This window comes from Pseudophryne corroboree, chromosome 1 (assembly GCF_028390025.1).
Source record: "Pseudophryne corroboree isolate aPseCor3 chromosome 1, aPseCor3.hap2, whole genome shotgun sequence".
NCBI classification, from domain to species: Eukaryota; Metazoa; Chordata; class Amphibia; order Anura; family Myobatrachidae; genus Pseudophryne; species Pseudophryne corroboree.
Window position 1 is genome coordinate 151,002,457 of NC_086444.1, and position 21,146 is coordinate 151,023,602.

The window sequence follows — 21,146 nt, forward strand, 5'->3', positions numbered from 1 at the left end:
CGGACTCAGAAAAACAGGCGTGGAAAAGGCGGGTCCTTTCTGTCCAGAGGCAGAGGTAGGGGAAAAAGGCTGCAACAAACAGCAGGTTCCCAGGAGCAAAAGTCCTCCCCCGCTTCTTCCAAGTCCGCCGCATGACGGTGGGGCTCCACAGGCGGAGCCAGGTACGGTGGGGGGCCGCCTCAAAAATTTCAGCGATCAGTGGGCTCGCTCACAGGTGGATCCCTGGATCCTGCAAATAGTATCTCAAGGGTACAAACTGGAATTCGAGGCGTCTCCACCCCACCGGTTCCTAAAATCTGCCTTGCCGACAACTCCCTCAGGCAGGGAGGCTGTGCTAGAGGCAATTCACAAGCTGTATTCCCAGCAGGTGATAGTCAAGGTGCCCCTACTTCAACAAGGACGGGGTTACTATTCCACACTGTTTGTGGTACCGAAACCGGACGGTTCGGTGAGACCCATTTTAAATTTGAAATCCTTGAACACATACATAAAAAGATTCAAGTTCAAGATGGAATCGCTCAGGGCGGTTATTGCAAGCCTGGACGAGGGGGATTACATGGTATCCCTGGACATCAAGGATGCTTACCTGCATGTCCCCATTTACTATCCTCACCAGGAGTACCTCAGATTTGTGGTACAGGATTGCCATTACCAATTCCAGACGCTGCCGTTTGGACTCTCCACGGCACCGAGGGTGTTTACCAAGGTAATGGCGGAAATGATGATACTCCTTCGAAGAAAGGGAGTTTTAATTATCCCGTACTTGGACGATCTCCTAATAAAGGCGAGGTCCAAGGAGCAGTTGTTGGTGGGAGTAGCACTATCTCAGGAGGTGCTACACCAGCACGGTTGGATTCTGAATATTCCAAAATCACAGCTGGTTCCGACGACACGTCTACTGTTCCTGGGTATGATCCTGGACACAGTCCAGAAAAAAGTGTTTCTCCCGGAGGAGAAAGCCAAGGAGCGGTCATCTCTAGTCAGAGACCTCCTGAAACCGAAACAGGTATCGGTGCATCACTGCACGCGGGTCCTGGGAAAGATGGTGGCTTCTTACGAAGCAATTCCTTTCGGCAGGTTCCATGCCAGAATCTTTCAGTGGGACCTGTTGGACCAGTGGTCCGGATCGCATCTTCAGATGCATCGCCTGATAACCCTGTCTCCAAGAACCAGGGTGTCTCTGCTGTGGTGGCTGCAGAGTGCCCATCTTCTAGAGGGCCGCAGATTCGGCATACAGGACTGGGTCCTGGTGACCACGGATGCCAGCCTTCGGGGCTGGGGGGCAGTCACACAGGGAAGAAACTTCCAAGGACTATGGTCGAGTCAGGAGACTTCCCTACACATAAATATTCTGGAACTAAGGGCCATTTACAACGCTCTAAGTCAGGCAAGACCTCTGCTTCAAAACCAGCCGGTACTGATCCAGTCAGACAACATCACGGCTGTCGCCCATGTAAATCGATAGGGCGGCACAAGAAGCAGGATGGCAATGGCAGAAGCCACAAGGATTCTTCGATGGGTGGAAAATCACGTACTAGCACTGTCAGCAGTGTTCATTCCGGGAGTGGACAACTGGGAAGCAGACTTTCTCAGCAGGCACGACCTCCACCCGGGAGAGTGGGGACTTCATCCAGAAGTCTTCACACTGATTGTAAATCGATGGGAACGTCCACAAGTGGACATGATGGCGTCCCGCCTAAACAAAAAACTAGAGAGATATTGCGCCAGGTCAAGGGACCCTCAGGCGATAGCTGTGGACGCTCTGGTGACACCGTGGGTGTACCAGTCAGTTTGTGTTCCCTCCTCTGCCTTTCATACCAAGGGTACTGAGAATAATAAGAAAACGAGGAGTAAGAACAATACTCGTGGTTCCGGATTGGCCAAGACGAGCGTGGTACCCGGAACTTCAAGAGATGATCTCAGAGGACCCATGGCCTGTGCCGCTCAGACAGGACCTGCTGCAGCAGGGGCCCTGTCTGTTCCAAGACTTACCGCGGCTGCGTTTGACGGCATGGCGGTTGAACGCCGGATCCTGAAGGAAAAGGGCATTCCGGAGGAAGTCATTCCTACGCTGATTAAAGCCAGGAAAGATGTAACTGCGAAGCATTATCACCGCATATGGCGGAAATATGTTGCTTGGTGTGAGGCCAAAAAGGCCCCAACAGAGGAATTTCAACTAGGTCGATTCCTGCATTTCCTACAAGCAGGAGTGACTATGGGCCTGAAATTAGGCTCCATTAAGGTACAGATCTCGGCTCTGTCGATTTTCTTCCAGAAAGAACTGGCTTCATTGCCTGAAGTTCAGACGTTTGTGAAGGGAGTGCTGCATATTCAGCCCCCGTTTGTGCCTCCAGTGGCACCTTGGGATCTCAACGTGGTGTTGAGTTTCTTAAAATCACATTGGTTTGAGCCACTTAAAACCGTGGATCTAAAATATCTCACGTGGAAAGTGGTCATGTTATTGGCCTTGGCTTCGGCCAGGCGTGTGTCAGAATTGGCGGCTTTGTCATGTAAAAGCCCTTATCTGATTTTCCATATGGATAGGGCAGAATTGAGGACTCGTCCTCAGTTTCTCCCTAAAGGTGGTATCAGCTTTTCACTTGAACCAACCTATTGTGGTGCCTGCGGCTACTAGGGACTTGGAGGATTCCAAGTTGCTGGACGTAGTCAGGGCCTTGAAAATTTATATTTCCAGGACGGCTGGAGTCAGGAAAACTGACTCGCTATTTATCCTGTATGCACCCAACAAGCTGGGTGCTCCTGCTTCTAAGCAGACTATTGCTCGCTGGATTTGTAGCACAATTCAGCAGGCGCATTCTGCGGCTGGACTGCCGCATCCTAAATCAGTAAAAGCCCATTCCACAAGGAAGGTGGGCTCATCTTGGGCGGCTGCCCGAGGGGTCTCGGCTTTACAACTTTGCCGAGCTGCTACTTGGTCAGGGGCAAATACGTTTGCAAAATTCTACAGATTTGATACCCTGGCTGAGGAGGACCTTGAGTTCTCTCATTCGGTGCTGCAGAGTCATCCGCACTCTCCCGCCCGTTTGGGAGCTTTGGTATAATCCCCATGGTCCTTTCGGAGTTCCCAGCATCCGCTAGGACGTCAGAGAAAATAAGATTTTACTCACCGGTAAATCTATTTCTCGTAGTCCGTAGTGGATGCTGGGCGCCCGTCCCAAGTGCGGATTGTCTGCAATACTTGTACATAGTTACTGTTAACTAAAGGGTTATTGTTGAGCCATCTGTTGAGAGGCTCAGTTGTTTTCATACTGTTAAACTGGGTATTGTATCACGAGTTATACAGTGTGATTGGTGTGGCTGGTATGAGTCTTACCCGGGATTCAAAATCCTTCCTTATTATGTCAGCTCGTCCGGGCACAGTGTCCTAACTGAGGCTTGGAGGAGGGTCATAGTGGGAGGAGCCAGTGCACACCAGGTGACCTAAAAGCTTTCTTTAGTTGTGCCCAGTCTCCTGCGGAGCCGCTATTCCCCATGGTCCTTTCGGAGTTCCCAGCATCCACTACGGACTACGAGAAATAGATTTACCGGTGAGTAAAATCTTATTTTCTCTACCCTCTGGGCTTTTAAACATGACCTAAAATCTCTTCTATATTTACTATCCATCCACGGAACCCTCCAACCTCTGTCCCCTCTCCCCCTAGAATGTAAGCTCTAGGGAGCAGTCCCCTCTCATCTACTGTCTCCTCTAAATGATGTAATCTGTGGGCTATGATTATGTATTTGGCAACGATGCAAATTAGTTAGCTAGTCTATATTTATCTAATGTGTATGCTCTCCTCTATGAATGGTGTCACCACACCCTTAGGCACAATATAACTAAAGATAGTATTAATAAAAAGGTATCCACTCACACACAGATACACAATTGATTTTTAGGTACTTTCCAATCGGAATGTTCAAACTCTGCAATCCTATTTCTGAATGATCGTTTTGCCCAATACCATCATACATAGTTGTTTTTATCCCGGTGATCTGTCGACAAGTGCTGGGGCTGTGTTCACATTCTGGTGGGTGCAGCGCATGGTAACCTGTGCTGGGGCTATGTTCACCTTCTGGTGGGTACAGCGCATGGTAACCTGTGCTGGGGCTGTGTTCACCTTCTGGTGGGTACAGCGCATGGTAACCTGTGCTGGGGCTATGTTCACCGTCTGGTGGGTACAGCGCATAGTAACCTGTACTGGGGCTGTGTTCACCGTCTGGTGGGTACAGCGGGTAGTAACCTGTGCTGTGGCTGTGTTCACCGTCTAGTGGGCACAGCGCATGGTAACCTGTGCTGGGGCTGTGTTCACCTTCTGTTGGGTGTAGCACATGGTAACCTGTCCTGGGGCTATGTTCACCGTCTGGTGGGTACAGCGCATGGTAACCTGTCCTGGGGCTATGTTCACCGTCTGGTGGGTGCAGCGCATGGTAACCTGTGCTGGGGCTGTGTTCACCGTCTGGTGGGTACAGTGGATAGTAACCTGTGCTGGGGCTGTGTTCACCTTATGTTGGGTGTAGCACATGGTAACCTGTCCTGGGGCTGTGTTCACCTTCTGGTGGGTGCAGCGCATGGTAACCTGTGCAGGGGCTGTGTTCACCTTCTGGTGGGTGCAGTACATGGTAACCTGTACTGGGGCTGTGTTCACCGTCTGGTGGGTACAGCGGGTAGTAACCTGTGCTGTGGCTGTGTTCACCGTCTAGTGGGCACAGCGCATGGTAACCTGTGCTGGGGCTGTGTTCACCTTCTGTTGGGTGTAGCACATGGTAACCTGTCCTGGGGCTATGTTCACCGTCTGGTGGGTACAGCGCATGGTAACCTGTCCTGGGGCTATGTTCACCGTCTGGTGGGTGCAGCGCATGGTAACCTGTGCTGGGGCTGTGTTCACCGTCTGGTGGGTACAGTGGATAGTAACCTGTGCTGGGGCTGTGTTCACCTTCTGTTGGGTGTAGCACATGGTAACCTGTCCTGGGGCTGTGTTCACCTTCTGGTGGGTGTAGCACATGGTAACCTGTCCTGGGGCTGTGTTCACCTTCTGGTGGGTGCAGCGCATGGTAACCTGTGCAGGGGCTGTGTTCACCTTCTGGTGGGTGCAGTACATGGTAACCTGTGCTGGGGCTGTGTTCACCGTCTGGTGGGTACAGCGCATGGTAACCTGTGCAGGGGCTGTGTTCACCTTCTGGTGGGTACAGCGCATGGTAACCTGTGCAGGGGCTGTGTTCACCTTCTGGTGGGTGCAGTACATGGTAACCTGTGCTGTGGCTGTGTTCACCGGCTGGTGGGTACAGCGCATGGTAACCTGTGCTTGGGCTGTGTTCACCGTCTGGTGGGTACAGCGCATGGTAACCTGTGCTGGGGCTGTGTTCACCGTCTGGTGGGTACAGCGGATAGTAACCTGTGCTGGGGCTGTGTTCACTGTCTGGTGGGTACAGCGCATGGTAACCTGTGCTGGGTCTGTGCTCACTGTCTGGTAGAATAAGTGTTCGTTAAACTTTTAACAGGTCAAACAATTGAGATGCAAATAAAAACAACTAAGATTTTCTTTGAAAAACTGGGGGTAGTTGGGTGGGTGTGTGGAATCGGTGTGTATTGTTCAGTCATTTTTTCTGAAATACAGATCCTATGATACATGGTGTTAGGGTTTGTACTAAATATACATTTTTCTTTCTTGTTTGTAGGAATGAAGACTTGGTGCAAATGTTGGAAAGCAACAAAGACTCTGCCAAATTAGAAGCAATGAAAAGGATTGTAGGGGTACGACTGTTCTTTAATATACTGTGTGTCGATTTGTACAGTAGCTGTTTCTTTACAAAGCCGTTGCATATTTTTTTTAAACTTTTTTTTTTATGAAGGCCCTTGTGTGATACGTTAACCCCTTAATGTGTTTTATCCTTTTGTTCTGTAGCCTATATAAAGCTCATTACAGAGAAGTGACATATATATTTGTTTTTATTTAGATCCCAAAGTTGTGTAAAGGTGAGATTTCTCCATTCAATTTTGACTATATAGTCAAAATCGCTAAGAAAGTTAGTGAAAATCGCAAGGTGATATAGGCCCTATACACTGGGCGATAATAATCAAAGATATGAACGATCTTGTTCCTTAATGAACGAGATACCGTTCATATCTTTCAGTGTGGAGGCACCAGCGATGAACGATGCCCACGTCGCTGGTGCCCCGTCTCCTGTGCATGCAGGCCAATATGGACAATCTCGTCCATATTTGCCTGTACTTCTATGGAGCCGGGTGACGGGGGGGAGTGAAGAAACTTCACTCCCCCCGCCACCGGGTCAGCCGTATCCGCCGTCGGAAGCTCGGCGGCGGATTGCTCAATGTGTAGGACCCTTTAGGCAGCTTGCGGTACAGATTCGATCCCAATGCGCGGCCCCGCTGGGTCGTTATCGCAAGGCTAGATAGACTGTGCAGGCACATCAATCTTGACTATCTAGTGTACTATCTAATACAAAGTATAGTCAAAATTGGCACTTAAGCTGGGTACACACTGGCAGTTATATCTGAGAATGGTGGTTGTTCATACACACAGAATGATGCACCAATATATCTTAAGGGGGGTACTCACGGAGAGATCCATGCTTAAAATCTAAGCAATCTGACTAGATTGCTTAGATTTTAAGCACAGATCCCTCGTGTTTACCCCCGATAGCGATGCGCAGCCCCGTGCATCGCTATAGCTGGTGCTAGATTGGCCTGCATGCAGGCCAATCTAGCACGTCGCTCATTTCACCCGCTGGGTGAAATGAGCGGCTCCCCCCGCACGCTCGGCACACATCGCGCTGTGCTGAGTGGCGGGAGAGATGTGTGCTGAGTGGTTCGCTCAGCACACATCTCTCCCGTGTATATTGGCCTTTAAAGATATATCTGCTGTTAAATCTATCTGCAGCTATGCACTAATATATCTGCACAGCAGATGCAATATATCTGTGAAAGACGCCTTTCACAGACATATTGCTTGTACACACCTGCAGATCAGCAAAAGATATACTGGACGACCAACTGACTGGCCAATATATCTGCCAGTGTGTACCTAGCATAAGTCAAAATCGTACAAAGACAAAATCTCAAGCACAGATCGTCAAAATCAAGAGATCCAAGGGAAATCGCAGAGTCAAAATCGGGCATAGCAAGGATCTCACGTGTGTATACACCTTTAGTTATATTTGGATTAGAAATTATTTTGTTTAGTTATTTAAAAACCTAAATGAAAACAACAAAAAAATATTTTTCAAATCTGTGCACTCTCTTCCCTCTCCACCCTTACTTGTCCGGTCTAATTTTGGGATTACTGCATCCTTTTAGGTAATCTATATCTGATAAGATCTGACAAATACAGTGAGGTGATGCTCAAGTAGAGGAACCCAGTAGTGATGTCACCTGGCAGTGTTCCTGCCAGGTGACATCACATTACTGTATTGCATGCATCAGTGTCACTGTGATGTCAGATGGCAGTATACGAACACTTGGCTCTTCCAGCTACAAACATGTCCTGTGTGTCTTAAGATCTGAATTGCTCCATTGGGACACATGGGAATCACACTAAAAGGCTTCTGATTGAAAGACACTAGTTGTGTTACAATGATACAGCCTCCTAAATATTTTGTGCTTCCACTTCTTATATCGCCTCATTCTGCTGGGGACTCATTTTAATAGAGTGCTCTATAGGTTGTTTATTTTGCTGTACTGCCTGGATGTTCTGTATAGTGGTCACATGGCACAGACAGTCTTGCTAGGTTGTCTGCCTTCCGGAACATGCTATGGAGATACCCTAATCACCCCACTGCTGATGTGGGATAACTTGGGGTTGGGGGTGGTGCTTCACTACTGACTGGGGGAGCAGGCAAGTGTCAGCTGCACTACATTCCACATGTACCATCTCCTTCCCGGTTGACAATATGCTATTTAATGGTGAAGGGATGGTGGAAAGCTGCTGTCTGCTTCTGTTGAACACCTAGGGCCTGCTATGCCTCATGACGGTCTGAACTTGTGGGGCAGCCTAAGAATAGCCTGTCCCACACGCAGGGGCGTAACTAGAAAATTTTCTCCCCCAAGCCAAAAAATCCTTTGGCGCCCCCCCCCCCCCCACCCATAACCCCCATAATTGGCACTAGTAAAGGGACAAATATGCGCGCGCCGCAGGTGCGCGCCGCCAAAAGGGGATGTGGCTTCACGTAAAGGGGTGTGGCTTCACGTAAAGGGGCGTGGCATTGCAGGAAAAGACTACCTTATACCCCAGTTTTGCAACCTGCACGCCCAGACGTTAGCCACCACAGGAAAGAAAAATAATCCTGATTCATACCCCTTACATTATTTGTCATTTTTCCTCCTTATAGTAATGCCCAGTATACATTATTCCACATACTGCAATGGCCTTAGCCATTATGCCACACACAATAATGCACATGACACAATATGCACACACTGTAATGCCCCCGACACATTATGCCACACACCGTAATGCCTGTGACACATTATGACAGGAATCGCAATGCCCGTTATACATTATGCTACACACTGCAATGCCCCTGATACATTATAGCACATACAATGTCTGTGACACAGTATGACACACACCACAATGATCCTGAGACATTATACCACATACCACAATGCCCGTGATATAGTATACAACACACCGTAATGCCTGACACATTATGACACACACCACAATGTCCGTGATACATTATGCCACACACCGTAATGCCCATTACACATTAAGTTCTACAGTAAGGCTTCTAATTACTTTTAAATTACCTGCTCGTTGCCAGGGGTTTCATGCTCTTGGTTCCATGCACGGTGCCAGGGGCTTTCATGCTCAGGGTGTCATGCTCGTTGCCAGGGGTTTCATGCACTGGGTGTCATGCTCATTGCCAGCGGTTTCATGCTCTTGGTTCCATGCACGGTGCCAGGGGTTTTCATGCTCAGGGTGTCATGCTCGTTGCCAGGGGTTTCATGCACTGGGTGTCATGCTCGTTGCCAGGGGTTTCATGCACTGGGTGTCATGCTCGTTGCTAGGGGGTAGTGCTTGTTGCTAGGGCCATGCTCCCAGTGCCACATATGCCCCCAGTGCCAGATATTCCCCCACAGTGCCAGGTATATGCCCCCAGTGCCAGATATTCCCCCACAGTGCCAGGTACATGCCCCCAGTGCCACATATATCCCCCCCCCCCCCCCAGTGCCACACATGCCCCCTCAGTGCCTGCTCCCCACAGTGCCACATATGCCCCCTCAGTGCCTGCTCCCCCTAGTGCCAGATATTCCCCCACAGTGCCAGGTATATGCCCCCAGTGCCAGATATTCCCCCACAGTGCCAGGTATATGCCCCCAGTGCCAGATATTCCCCCACAGTGCCACATATGCCCCCTCAGTGCCTGCTCCCCCCAGTGCCAAATATTCCCCCACAGTGCCAGGTATATGCCCCCAGTGCCAGATATTCCCCCACAGTGCCAGGTATATGCCCCCAGTGCCAGATCTTCCCCCACAGTGCCAGGTATATGCCCCCAGTGCCAGATCTTCCCCCACAGTGCCAGGTATATGCCCCCAGTGCCAGATATTCCCCCACAGTGCCAGGTATATGCCCCCAGTGCCAGATATTCCCCCACAGTGCCAGGTATATGCCCCCAGTGCCAGATATTCCCCCACAGTGCCACATATGCCCCCTCAGTGCCTGCTCCCCCCAGTGCCAAATATTCCCCCACAGTGCCAGGTATATGCCCCCAGTGCCAGATATTCCCCCACAGTGCCAGGTATATGCCCCCAGTGCCAGATCTTCCCCCACAGTGCCAGGTATATGCCCCCAGTGCCAGATATTCCCCCACAGTGCCAGGTATATGCCCCCAGTGCCAGATCTTCCCCCACAGTGCCAGGTATATGCCCCCAGTGCCAGATATTCCCCCACAGTGCCAGGTATATGCCCCCAGGGCCAGATATTCCCCCACAGTGCCAGGTATATGCCCCCAGTGCCAGATATTCCCCCACAGTGCCAGGTATATGCCCCCAGTGCCAGATATTCCCCCACAGTGCCAGGTATATGCCCCCAGTGCCAGATATCCCCCAACAGTGCCTGCTCTCCCCCCCCCCCCCCCCCTTTGTGTTGGAGGGACACGGAGCGCCTAGCGCGCCTCTCCTGTGTCCCTCCTGGCTCTCCTGCCGGTCTAATAAGGGTAGTGCCGGTTCGTGAGCCAATCAGAGCTCATGAACGGCACTTCCTTTATTAGACCGGCCGGGGGAGAGCCAGGGAGGGACACAGGAGAGGCACGCGCTGTGCGCTCCGTGTCCCTCCTTACAGCAGCGGAGGGAAGGAGACAGCAGATTGACATGCGGACGCTCGTCCGCATGTCAATCTGTGCAAAGTCAGTGGCACCCCCGCAGCCCCTCGCCCCCAAGCCACCGCGAGGACTGCGGGGGCAGTAGTTACGCCACTGCCCACACGAGTGACAGTTGCAACACAATGGGGCTACTCTCCAGGATGGTGATTGCTGACGTGCTTGCTCCCCTGTGCTGTCAGTCTGATGAAGATGCTGTCTGTTAGCTCCTTCCGTCCTCTGTGTCCCCGGCTGCAGGGAAGTACTTCTAGTTGGTCTGTTAGGTTTGCACACTTTCTGCTGGGTTTATTTGCATCTGCTGGTCGATGGGTCACTTTTCCATGTATACTTTGCATCAGACTCTGTTCCTGTAGAATAGAGGGAGGCCTAGGACCAGCTGTGCATCATTTATGATTTTTTTTTCTTTTTTGCAAAAACTAAAATCATGAGAACTTAATATCCATCCCCTAGTTGTAGGTAGCAGATTACCCGGTGTATTTCTGTGGTCCGGTCCATATTCTGCACCATATGACCGTGTGGCATGGTTAGAAATATGTGACCTTAATGCAGGATGTGCAGGCATAAGAGGGAGAAGCACAATATTGACTTATACAGTCAAATTTCTCTGTCAGGGGCCACAGTGATCCACAGGATCTACCGTGGGATATAAGGAAGCGACAGCGGAATGTGCACCAAACGATCAAGCTTTTTAGATTCCCAGGATGCAATGGACCAGCCCTCTATTTCCCCGCTCCTGGCTCAGGCAATTCGGTTGTTTCCAAAGCTTAAGGCAGGAGCAGTTTGTCGAGTGGGTGTCCGCCCCCCCCCTACACACACCACCACCACCTCCTCCTCCATATCTCACAAACTGTGCACGTCTTTAGGCTGAATAGCGATGTATCTACACAGCCGTTGCTAGTGGCCACACCAAAATTGATTTATAAATCGTGACCCCCCCCTGTCACTATATAATCCTGAATCTACCCTTCCACTGACCCTGTTGTTTCTTTCCTGTTACAGTCAAATTGTTAGCTACTATTTATAACAGTATGTTGGTTTATGGCCGGATTCTTATTTGTAAGTAAAGAAGAAAAAAAAAAAAAAAGAAGAAGCAGGCAACTGTATACCTACCAACATCGGGAGATGGGGAAGCGGGACTCCCTGGCTCTGCAAAGTCAAAGGCGGCGTGGTCTACACGAAAGGGGGTGTGGCTTCGTGGGAGTGCTGCAATTGCAAGCCATGCCCCTGTTTTCCGTCACTATGGGGCATTCCCAGCGCTCTGTGAGCTGCTGACATGCCCCCAGACCCTCTGTCTCCTGTGAATAGATGCTGCACACATCTGCTCTGCTAGGAAGAGCAGAGAATGACAGGAGCCTCCCAACTGCTGACACTCCTGCCTGCAGGCGGGACAGTGAAAATCAGGACGGTTAGGAGGTATGTAAGTGGGCAAAACCATGTTGCACTGTAAGTTGGGCAGCTGTAACATGCCGAGTTAGATTTGGGTGGGGTGTTTTCAAACTGAAATATACATTGCAGCGTATAAATAAAGCTGTCTAACGTGTGTGGGCTACATGCAAAAGCAGCCAGTATTTACCCAGCATAGAAACAATATGCATGGCAACAGGGTTTGTTCCAGACACGGGTGTAGTATGGTATTCTGGCGTCCGGACTCCCGGCGACCAGCATACCGGCGCCGTGAGCCCGACCGCCGGCATACCGACAGTGTGGTGAGCGCAAAGGAGCCCTTTGCGGGCTCGCCATGGTGCGGGCACGGTGGCGCGCTACACGCTATTTTATTCTCCCTCCAGGGGGGTCGTGGACCCCCACGAGGGAGAATAGCTGTCGGGATCCCGGCGCTGGTATACTGTGCGCCGGGATCCCGACATTCGGCATACTGAAGACCACCCCCAGACACAGTTGCATGCTTTTTTTTTTTTTTGCTTTCCTTAATGTACAAACATGAATCGGGCCCTGTTTGTAGAAAGCATTTAGTGATTGCATGATGTTAAACTACATGAATAATCGTATGGTTTAGAAAATTACAATAACGATATCTGCTGTACATAGTAATCTTGAACCACTTATAGAAAGTTTCACAGTTTTTGTTTAGTTTTTTTGTGCAATGTAAGAAATCCTATTTAGAATTTATAGACGATTGATCATGCAATTTCACAAACTAGTTCATATAATGCTATAAACAAATATATACTCCTAAATCACTTGCATTTTGTGTCTTCCATACTATTATGTCATTAGTTGTGTATAATTTTCCCCCCATTGGTGAGCTGCACTAGTGCACACATGCTTACTGTCCTGTAGACACCAATGCCAGGCCAGCACATGTCAGCCTCTTTAATTCATTAAAAATACATTTATACTCTACTGGTCTGGAATAAAGAGTTAAAAGTAAAAATGTTTTTAAACATAAACAGACCTAGTTATTTTATAGATAATAAGGGGCACTTGTTTAACCTTTGCTGACCTATATAGTAAGGAGGAAATGTAACAAGCATTCTAAAGTTGATGATTGGAGAAGTCACCTATAGCAACTACACCACTTCTAGCTAGCATTTATCCAATACAAGGGTCTATTTAGGCTATTGCCACACATAGCTGCCCGCATAGCTTGGCCGCAAGGAGACTGCACATGGGCGCCTATGCAGGCACCCACACATGTGCAGCAGTCCCGCCGGCTCCGACCGCAGCATGCAGCTGTCGGGCCAGATGACAGGACGGCAGGAGTTCATATTGAACACATACATGTTAATGTATGTGTTCACACAGTGCGGCTAAGCCTTGGATGGAGATAAAGTGGATGGGGGTAAAACACCAGCCAGTCAGCATCTAACTGCCATGTCACAGGCTGGGTTTAAAAATAGGATTTTACTTGCCGGTAAATCTATTTCTCGTAGTCCGTAGAGGATGCTGGGGACTCTGTAAGGACCATGGGGAATAGACGGGCTCCGCAGGAGATAGGGCACTTTAAGAAAGCTTTGGATTCTGGGTGCGCACTGGCTCCTCCCTCTATGTCCCTCCTCCAGACCTCAGTTAGAGAAACTGTGCCCAGAGGATATGAACAGTACGAGGAAAGGATTTATGTAACTTAAGGGAGAGCTTCATACCAGCCACACCAATCACACCGTATAACTTGTGATAAACTACCCAGTTAACAGTATGAACAAGTAACATAGCCTCGGTTCAAGACCGACCAACTATACATAACCCTTATGTAAGCAATAACTATATACAAGTCTTGCAGAAGAAGTCCGCACTTGGGACGGGCGCCCAGCATCCTCTACGGACTACGAGAAATAGATTTACCTTTAAGTAAAATCCTATTTTCTCTAACGTCCTAGAGGATGCTGGGGACTCCGTAAGGACCATTGGGATTATACCAAAGCTCCCAAACGGGCGGGAGAGTGCGGATGACTCTGCAGCACCGATTGAGCAAACAGGAGGTCCTCCTCAGCCAGGGTATCAAACTTATAGAACTTTGCAAAGGTGTTTGACCCCGATCAAGTAGCAGCTCGGCACAGTTGTAGTGCCGAGACCCCTCGGGCAGCCGACCAAGAAGGGCCCACCTTCCTAGTGGAATGGTCCTTAACCGATTTAGGCAATGGCAATCCTGCCGTAGAATGCGCCTGCTGAATCGTGTTACAGATCCAGCGAGCAATTGTTTGCTTTGAAGCAGGAGCGCCAACCTTGTTGGCCGCATACAGAACAAACAGAGTTTGTCTTCCTGATCCTAGCTGTTCTGGTCACGTAAATCTTAAAAGCCCTGACCACATCCAGGGACTCGGAGTCCTCCAAGTCCCGTGCAGCCACAGGCACGACAATAGGTTGGTTCATATGAAAAGATGAGACCACCTTGGGCAGAAATTGAGGACGAGTCCTCAACTCTGCCCTATCCACGTGAAAAATCAGGTATGGGCTTTTATATGATAAAGCCGCTAATTCCGAAACACGCCTTGCAGAAGTTAAGGCCAACAACATGACCACTTTCCAAGTGAGGTATTTTAACTCCACTGTTTTGAGTGGTTCAAACCAAGGTGACTTGAGGAAACTTAATACCACGTTAAGATCCCAAGGCGCCACCGGAGGTACAAAGGGAGGCTGAATATGCAGCACTCCCTTCACAAAAGTCTGTACTTCAGGAAGAGAAGCCAATTCTTTTTGAAAGAAAATGGATAAGGCTGAAATTTGGACCTTTATGGACCCTAATTTTAGGCCCAAATTCACTCCCGTTTGAAGGAAGTGAAGCAGACGGCCCAAATGGAACTCCTCCATAGGAGCAGCTCTGGCCTCACACCAAGAAACATATTTCCGCCATATACGGTGATAATGTTTCGATGTCACATCCTTCCTAGCCTTGATCAGGATAGGAATGACCTCCTCCGGAATCCCTTTTTCAGCTAGGATTCGGCGTTCAACCGCCATGCCGTCAAACGCAGCCGCGGTAAGTCTTGGAACAAACAGGGCCCCTGCTGCAGCAGGTCCTGCCTTAGAGGAAGAGGCCACGGATCTTCTGTGAGCAACTCTTGCAGATCCGGATACCAAGTCCTCCTTGGCCAATCTGGAACAATGAGAATTATTCTGACCCTTCTTAGTCTTATTAATCTCAACACCTTGGGTATGAGAGGCAGAGGAGGAAACACATAGACCGATCTGAACACCCATGGTGTCACCAGAGCGTCTACCGCCACCGCCTGAGGGTCTCTTGACCTGGCGCAATACCTCTTTAGCTTTTTGTTGAGACGGGACGCCATCATGTCTATTTGAGGCAGTCCCCACCGATCCACGATCTGTGTGAAGACTTCTTGATGAAGTCCCCACTCTCCCGGATGCAGGTCGTGCCTGCTGAGGAAGTCCGCCTCCCAGTTGTCCACCCCCGGGATGAACACTGCTGATAGTGCGCTTACATGGCCTTCCGCCCAGCGCAGAATCCTGGTCGCCTCTGCCATGGCCACTCTGCTCCTTGTGCCGCCTTGGCGGTTTACATGAGCCACTGCCGTGATATTGTCCGACTGAATCAGAACCGGTTTGTTCTGAAGCCACTCCTCCGCCTGGCGTAGGGCGTTGTAAGTGGCCCTTAACTCCAGGACATTGATGTGGAGACAAGTCTCTAGGCTTGACCAGAGACCTTGGAAATTTCTTCCCAGTGCGACAGCCCCCCAACCTCGGAGGCTTGCGTCCGTGGTCACCAGGATCCAGTCCTGAATGCCGAACCTGCGACCCTCTAGGTGGTGAGCACTGTGCAGCCACCACAGGAGAGATACCCTGGCCCTGGGAGACAGGGTGATCCGTTTCTGCATCTGTAGATGGGACCCGGCCCATTTGTCCAATAGGTCCCATTGGAAAGTCCTCGCATGGAACCTGCCGAAGGGGATGGCCTCGTATGAAGCCACCATCTTCCCCAGAACCTTTGTGCAATGATGCACTGAAACCTTTTTTTGGCTTTAAAAGGTTCCTGACCAGGGCTATGAGCTCCTGAGCCTTCTCCACCGGAAGAAAAACTCTTTTTTGGTCTGTGTCTAGAATCAGGCCCAAAAAGGTCAGACGCGTTGCAGGTACTAGCTGGGATTTCGGTAAATTGAGATTCCAGCCGTGCATCTGCAACGTCTTCACGGACAGAGACACGCTGTCCAGCAACTTCTCCCGAGATCTCGCCTTTATAAGGAGATCGTCCAAGTACGGGATAATTGTGACTCCCTGCTTGCGCAGGAGCACCATCATTTCCGCCATTACCTTAGTGAAAATTCTTGGGGCTGTGGAAAGACCAAACAGCAACGTCTGAAATTGGTAGTGACAATCCTGTACTGCAAATCTCAGAAACGCCTGGTGAGGGGGGAAAATCGGAACATGAAGGTACGCATCCTTTATGTCCAGGGACACCATCCAATCCCCTCCCTCCAGGCTGGCGATGACCATTCTGAGCGATTCCATTTTGAACTTGAACCTCTTCAAGTACAGGTTCAGGGATTTTAGATTTAGAATGGGTCTGACCGAACCGTCCGGTTTCGATACCACAAACAGGGATGAATAATAACCCTCTCCTTGCTGGAGATGAGGAACCTTGATTATCACCTGTTGAATGTACAATTTGTGAATTGCCGCTAACACTAGCTCCCTCTTTGACGGGGAAGCCGGCAGAGCCGATTTGAAAAACCGGCGAGGGGGCATGTCTTCGAATTCCAGCCTGTATCCCTGGGAAACCATCTCTATTGCCCAGGGATCCACCTGTGATTGAACCCAGACGTGGCTGAAAAGACGAAGACGTGCCCCCACTTGATCTGACCCCCCCCCCTTCCCCCCGGAAAGCCCCAGCGTCATGCTGTGGACTTTGCGGAAGTAGGGGAGGACTTCTGCTCCTGGGAACTAGCTGAGTGCAGCTTTTTTCCCTTGCCTTTACCTCTGGCAACGAAGGACGATCCTCGTACCTTCTTGTTTTTATTGGAACGAAAGGACTGCATGTGATAATGTGGTACCTTCTTAGAATGCTGCGGGGGAACATAAGGTAAAAAATTCGATTTACCGGCCGTAGCAGTAGAGACTAGGTCCGAGAGGCCTTCTCCAAACAACTCCTCCCCCTTGTAAGGCAATGACACCATATGCCGCTTTGAGTCGGCGTCTCCCGTCCACTGTCGGGTCCACAAGAGCCGCCTAGCAGAAATAGACATAGCGTTTATTCTAGAGCTTAGTAAACAAATGTCTCTCTGAGCATCCCTCATATACAAGGCAGCATCTCTGATATGCTCCATGGTCATTAGAATGGTATCCCTATCTAAGGTGTCCATCTCCGTAGATAAGGAGTCTGCCCATGCCACGACAGCACTACAAACCCAGGCCGACGCCATGGCCGGCCTAACTATAGTTCCTGAATGTGTGTAAATGTGCTTCATGGTAATTTCCTGCTTGCGATCAGCAGGATCCTTGAGGGAAGCAGTGTCCGGAGAAGGCAGTGCCACCTTCTTGGATAAGCGTGTCAGCGCCTTGTCTACTTGAGGCGCCGATTCCCATCGTATCCGATCCTTCTGTGGAAAAGGATACACCATGAGAATCCTTTTGGGAACATGGAGTCTCCTATCCGGAGATTCCCAAGCCTTTTCGCATAATTCGCTTAGCTCAAATGAGGACGGAAACGTGACCTCAGGCTTTTTCCCTTTATACATGTGAACCCTCGTGTCAGGGACAGGGGGTTCCTCCGTGATATGCAAAATCTCTTTTATGGCAATAATCATGTACCTAATACCTTTTGCCACCTTCGGCTGTAATTTTGCATCCTCATAGTCGACACTAGAGTCAGTATCTGTGTCGGTATCTGTGTCAGCGACCTGGGATATGGGGCGCTTTTGAGACCCTGAAGGTCCTGGCACCACAGGTACAGGCACGGACTGGCTACCTGACTGATCCCTAGCTTCAGCTTTGTCTAATCTTTTATGCAGGAGATTTACATTTGCATTCAAGACATTCAGCATATCCACCCAGTCCGGTGTCGGCGTTCCCGACGGCGACCTGACATTCAAGCACTCCCCCTCCACATTAAGCGCGCCTTCCTCATCAAACATGTCGACACACACGTACCGACACACTGCACACACCCAGGGAAACTTTTTCTGAAGAGAGTATCCCCTGAAAGGCCCTTTGGAGAGCCAGAGAGAGAGTATGCCAGCACACACCCCAGCGCAACAACCTGGAGACCAACACAGAATGCTTTTCCCCAGCAGCGCTGTATTATACTTTATCCGCCAATTATGTGCCCCCCCTCTCTTTTTAAACTCCCTTCACCGTGTGTAAGCAGGGGAGATTCCGGGGAGCTTCCTCTCAGCGTTCTGTGGAGAGAGAAATGGCGCTGGTGAGTGCTGAGGGAGAAGCCCCGCCCCCTCGGCGTCGGGCTTCTGTCCCGCTCAAAATCGTGTAAAATGGCGGGGGCTCAATTATATACATGTACAGTGCCCAGCTGTACATGTATATACCTATTTGCCATCTAAGAGGTGGTATTATTGCTGCCCAGGGCGCCCCCCCCCCCCCCCGCGCCCTGCACCCATACAGTGACCGGAGTGTGTGAGGTGATGTGGAGCAATGATGCACAGCTGCAGTGCTGTGCGTTACCTCTGTGAATCTGAAGGCTTCTGCCGCCTGAGACGTCTTCTTGCTTCTGTTCTTCTGGCTCTGTGAGGAGAACGGCGGCGTGGCTCCGGGGGTGGACGCCCAGGACGAACCTGTGTTCACCCCCTCTGAAGCTAATGGTGTCCAGTAGCCGAGGAAGCAGATCCTATCAGTTAAGTAGGTCTGCCCCTCTCTCCTCAGTCCCTCGATGCAGGGAGCCTGTTGCCAGCAGTGCTCCCTGTGAAAAAAGTAAAAATCCAAACAAAAATGCTTTCTGTAGCAAAGAACTCAAGAGAGCTCCCTGCAGTGCACCCTTCATCCTCTGGGCACAGTGTAAAACTGAGGTCTGGAGGAGGGGCATAGAGGGAGGAGCCAGTGCACACCCAGAGTCCAAAGCTTTCTTAAAGTGCCCTATCTCCTGCGGAGCCCGTCTATTCCCTATGGTCCTTACGGAGTCCCAGCATCCTCTAGGACGTTAGAGAAAAATGACGGTTAGGAGCTGATTGGCTGGTACTTTATCTCCGTCCACTTTATCTCCATCCAAGGCTTACTAAATTAGACCCCACAGTCTGTAAAATGCTAGATAGAAACTTCTTAGTTGCTATGGGCAACTCCTCAACACTTTTATCAAGTTTGCTACTTCTCCCTCTGAGTAACCATGTTCTTATACCCGTTAGAAAAGCTAATAAGTTGTCTGATTAATTGTTATTTACTGTTTTAAGATGATCTCACATGGAAAAAACGCCTCTGAGCTATTTCCGGCTGTTGTGAAGAATGTAGCCAGTAAAAATATTGAGGTAAGCAAAATCAATATAAAATCTGTTTACACTGGCAGTGCTATGTCATTATTGCTTTCTGTGTATGGTGATGTAAACGCACGCACACGGGAAAGCTCCATTGTGGATATCTCTAGACCAGGCATTCCCAACCTCTGTCCTCAAGGCACACCAACAGTACAGGTTTTAGTGATATCCACGGTTGAGCACAGATGGCTACATCAAAATAGCTGAGGTACTAATTAAGGCACCTGTGCTCAAGCATGGTTAGCACTAAAACCTGGACTGTTAAGGGCACTACACACTGGTCGATATATATGAAAGATATGAACAATGTCGTTCATAAATGAACGATAAATCGTTCATATCTTTAAGTGTGGATGCTGCAATGATGACCGATTCACGTGCCCACAATCGTTCATCGTTGAGCGATCATCGTTTAAACATGCCAGTCAATTTGGACGATACAGATGCCAGTACTCTCATATCATCCAAATTAGCCACAGATATTGTCCATATCGATGGTCGATAATATCGCCAACATCGCCCAGTGTGTAGGGCCCTTATGTGTGCCTTGAGGAACAAGGTTGGGAATGCCAGTTCTAGAATGTAATAAATTTTTGCTATACAATTAATGGGGGGAATTCAAATATTTAAAAAGTCAGTTGGGTGTCTGTTTTTTCGTATCTAATAGACGGGGAAAAACAGACACCCAACCGACTTTTCAAACAATTGAATATCCCCCATTGTGTCTTTTTGTAAACTGGGGCTTTCCATCTACAGGTGTGCCTCTGAATGCCACGCAGTGTGAGATGCATGGCGTGAGTGAGCCTCCAGGTATTGTGGAACTCTGCTAGCGTCGAGCGTCCTTTTCTACAAAAAGGCATCTTAATTGTAACACTATGCGACTAGGATGCACCAGGAGACTGTGCTGTTTGATTTGATATGCAACGCACACATCTGTGTGTGACTGTGTCTGCATGTGAAGCATAATGTAATTTGGCATGGGAAGAAGCCACGGCATCTTAGCACTTCGCATACAGAGTCAGAGAACCATTCACACACAGATATACAAACGTCCCATATTCACTTAATCAGCACAGTCTCCTGGTGCATCCTAGTCACATCCCATTGCAACGAAGATGTATTTTCTGCAAGAAAGACGCCCAACGCCAGCAGAGTGTCACGGGATGTGGCACATCGAGAGGGGCTGTTTGGCACGACTGCAGCAATGGTGTATGTGGACACGTCTGTATAAAATAGAGTAGGACTCTGTTTATTGTGTATGAGCATTGACCGCAGTAAAGTAGCCCCAAATGACACAAAGATTGCGAATGCAATAATATTTTTTACTTCCCATATTCTTCAGAAGAATTTCTGAAGTGTCCACATCTGTATTTGCAGATTCCGTCAAGCCCTGCTCCTTATAAAAGTCATGAGTATTTTAGTAAATACAGTATTTTAGTGTCTTGTTTGACTAATGGACTGTGAGCTGGTAACCTGTATTTATACAGGAGCACAAACTAATGGAGATTTGTCGCTTTTTTTTTATAACCTTTCAATTTCTATGTATTAGATATTTTCAGTTTGTTTAAGGTGGAGAATACTGCACATGAATCACGCCAGACGTATGACCTTGTTTGGCGTAGAGCTGTGTAATACGGGTGCTTCTGTATACTGTATGCACCTGAGTTTGAGCATAGAGAGGAGTAGAGGCTGTCTTATACAGGCTTCTTTAAATTCTGTCCATTTAATCTTGCTAGTTGCATCAAAAGTACCAATTCATTTTTGTTGTCTTTAATGTTACTAGCATGGTTCTATCTGTCCATACACAGTGAGATGTGACATTGGTGAATGGAGTTCTGCTTATTGCATGGAAACCTATATCTCTAAATGTTCCCCTCAGTCACTGCCCCCTTTCTGCCTGTTATGCATGCAGAAATTTGT

General features: G+C 49.2%; 1 protein-coding gene across 2 annotated transcripts in view; it reads left to right on the forward strand.

Annotated features, from left to right (window-relative positions):
* The window catches only part of AP3B1 (adaptor related protein complex 3 subunit beta 1), a 494,777-nt gene that overhangs the window by 69,133 nt on the left and 404,498 nt on the right, over positions 1-21,146 (forward strand). For both annotated transcript variants that reach the window (XM_063963639.1, XM_063963638.1), the window contains exons 2-3: positions 5,677-5,752; positions 19,146-19,220. In XM_063963639.1, coding sequence (XP_063819709.1) covers positions 5,677-5,752; positions 19,146-19,220 — 151 coding nt within the window. The remainder of the gene's footprint in view (positions 1-5,676; positions 5,753-19,145; positions 19,221-21,146) is intronic.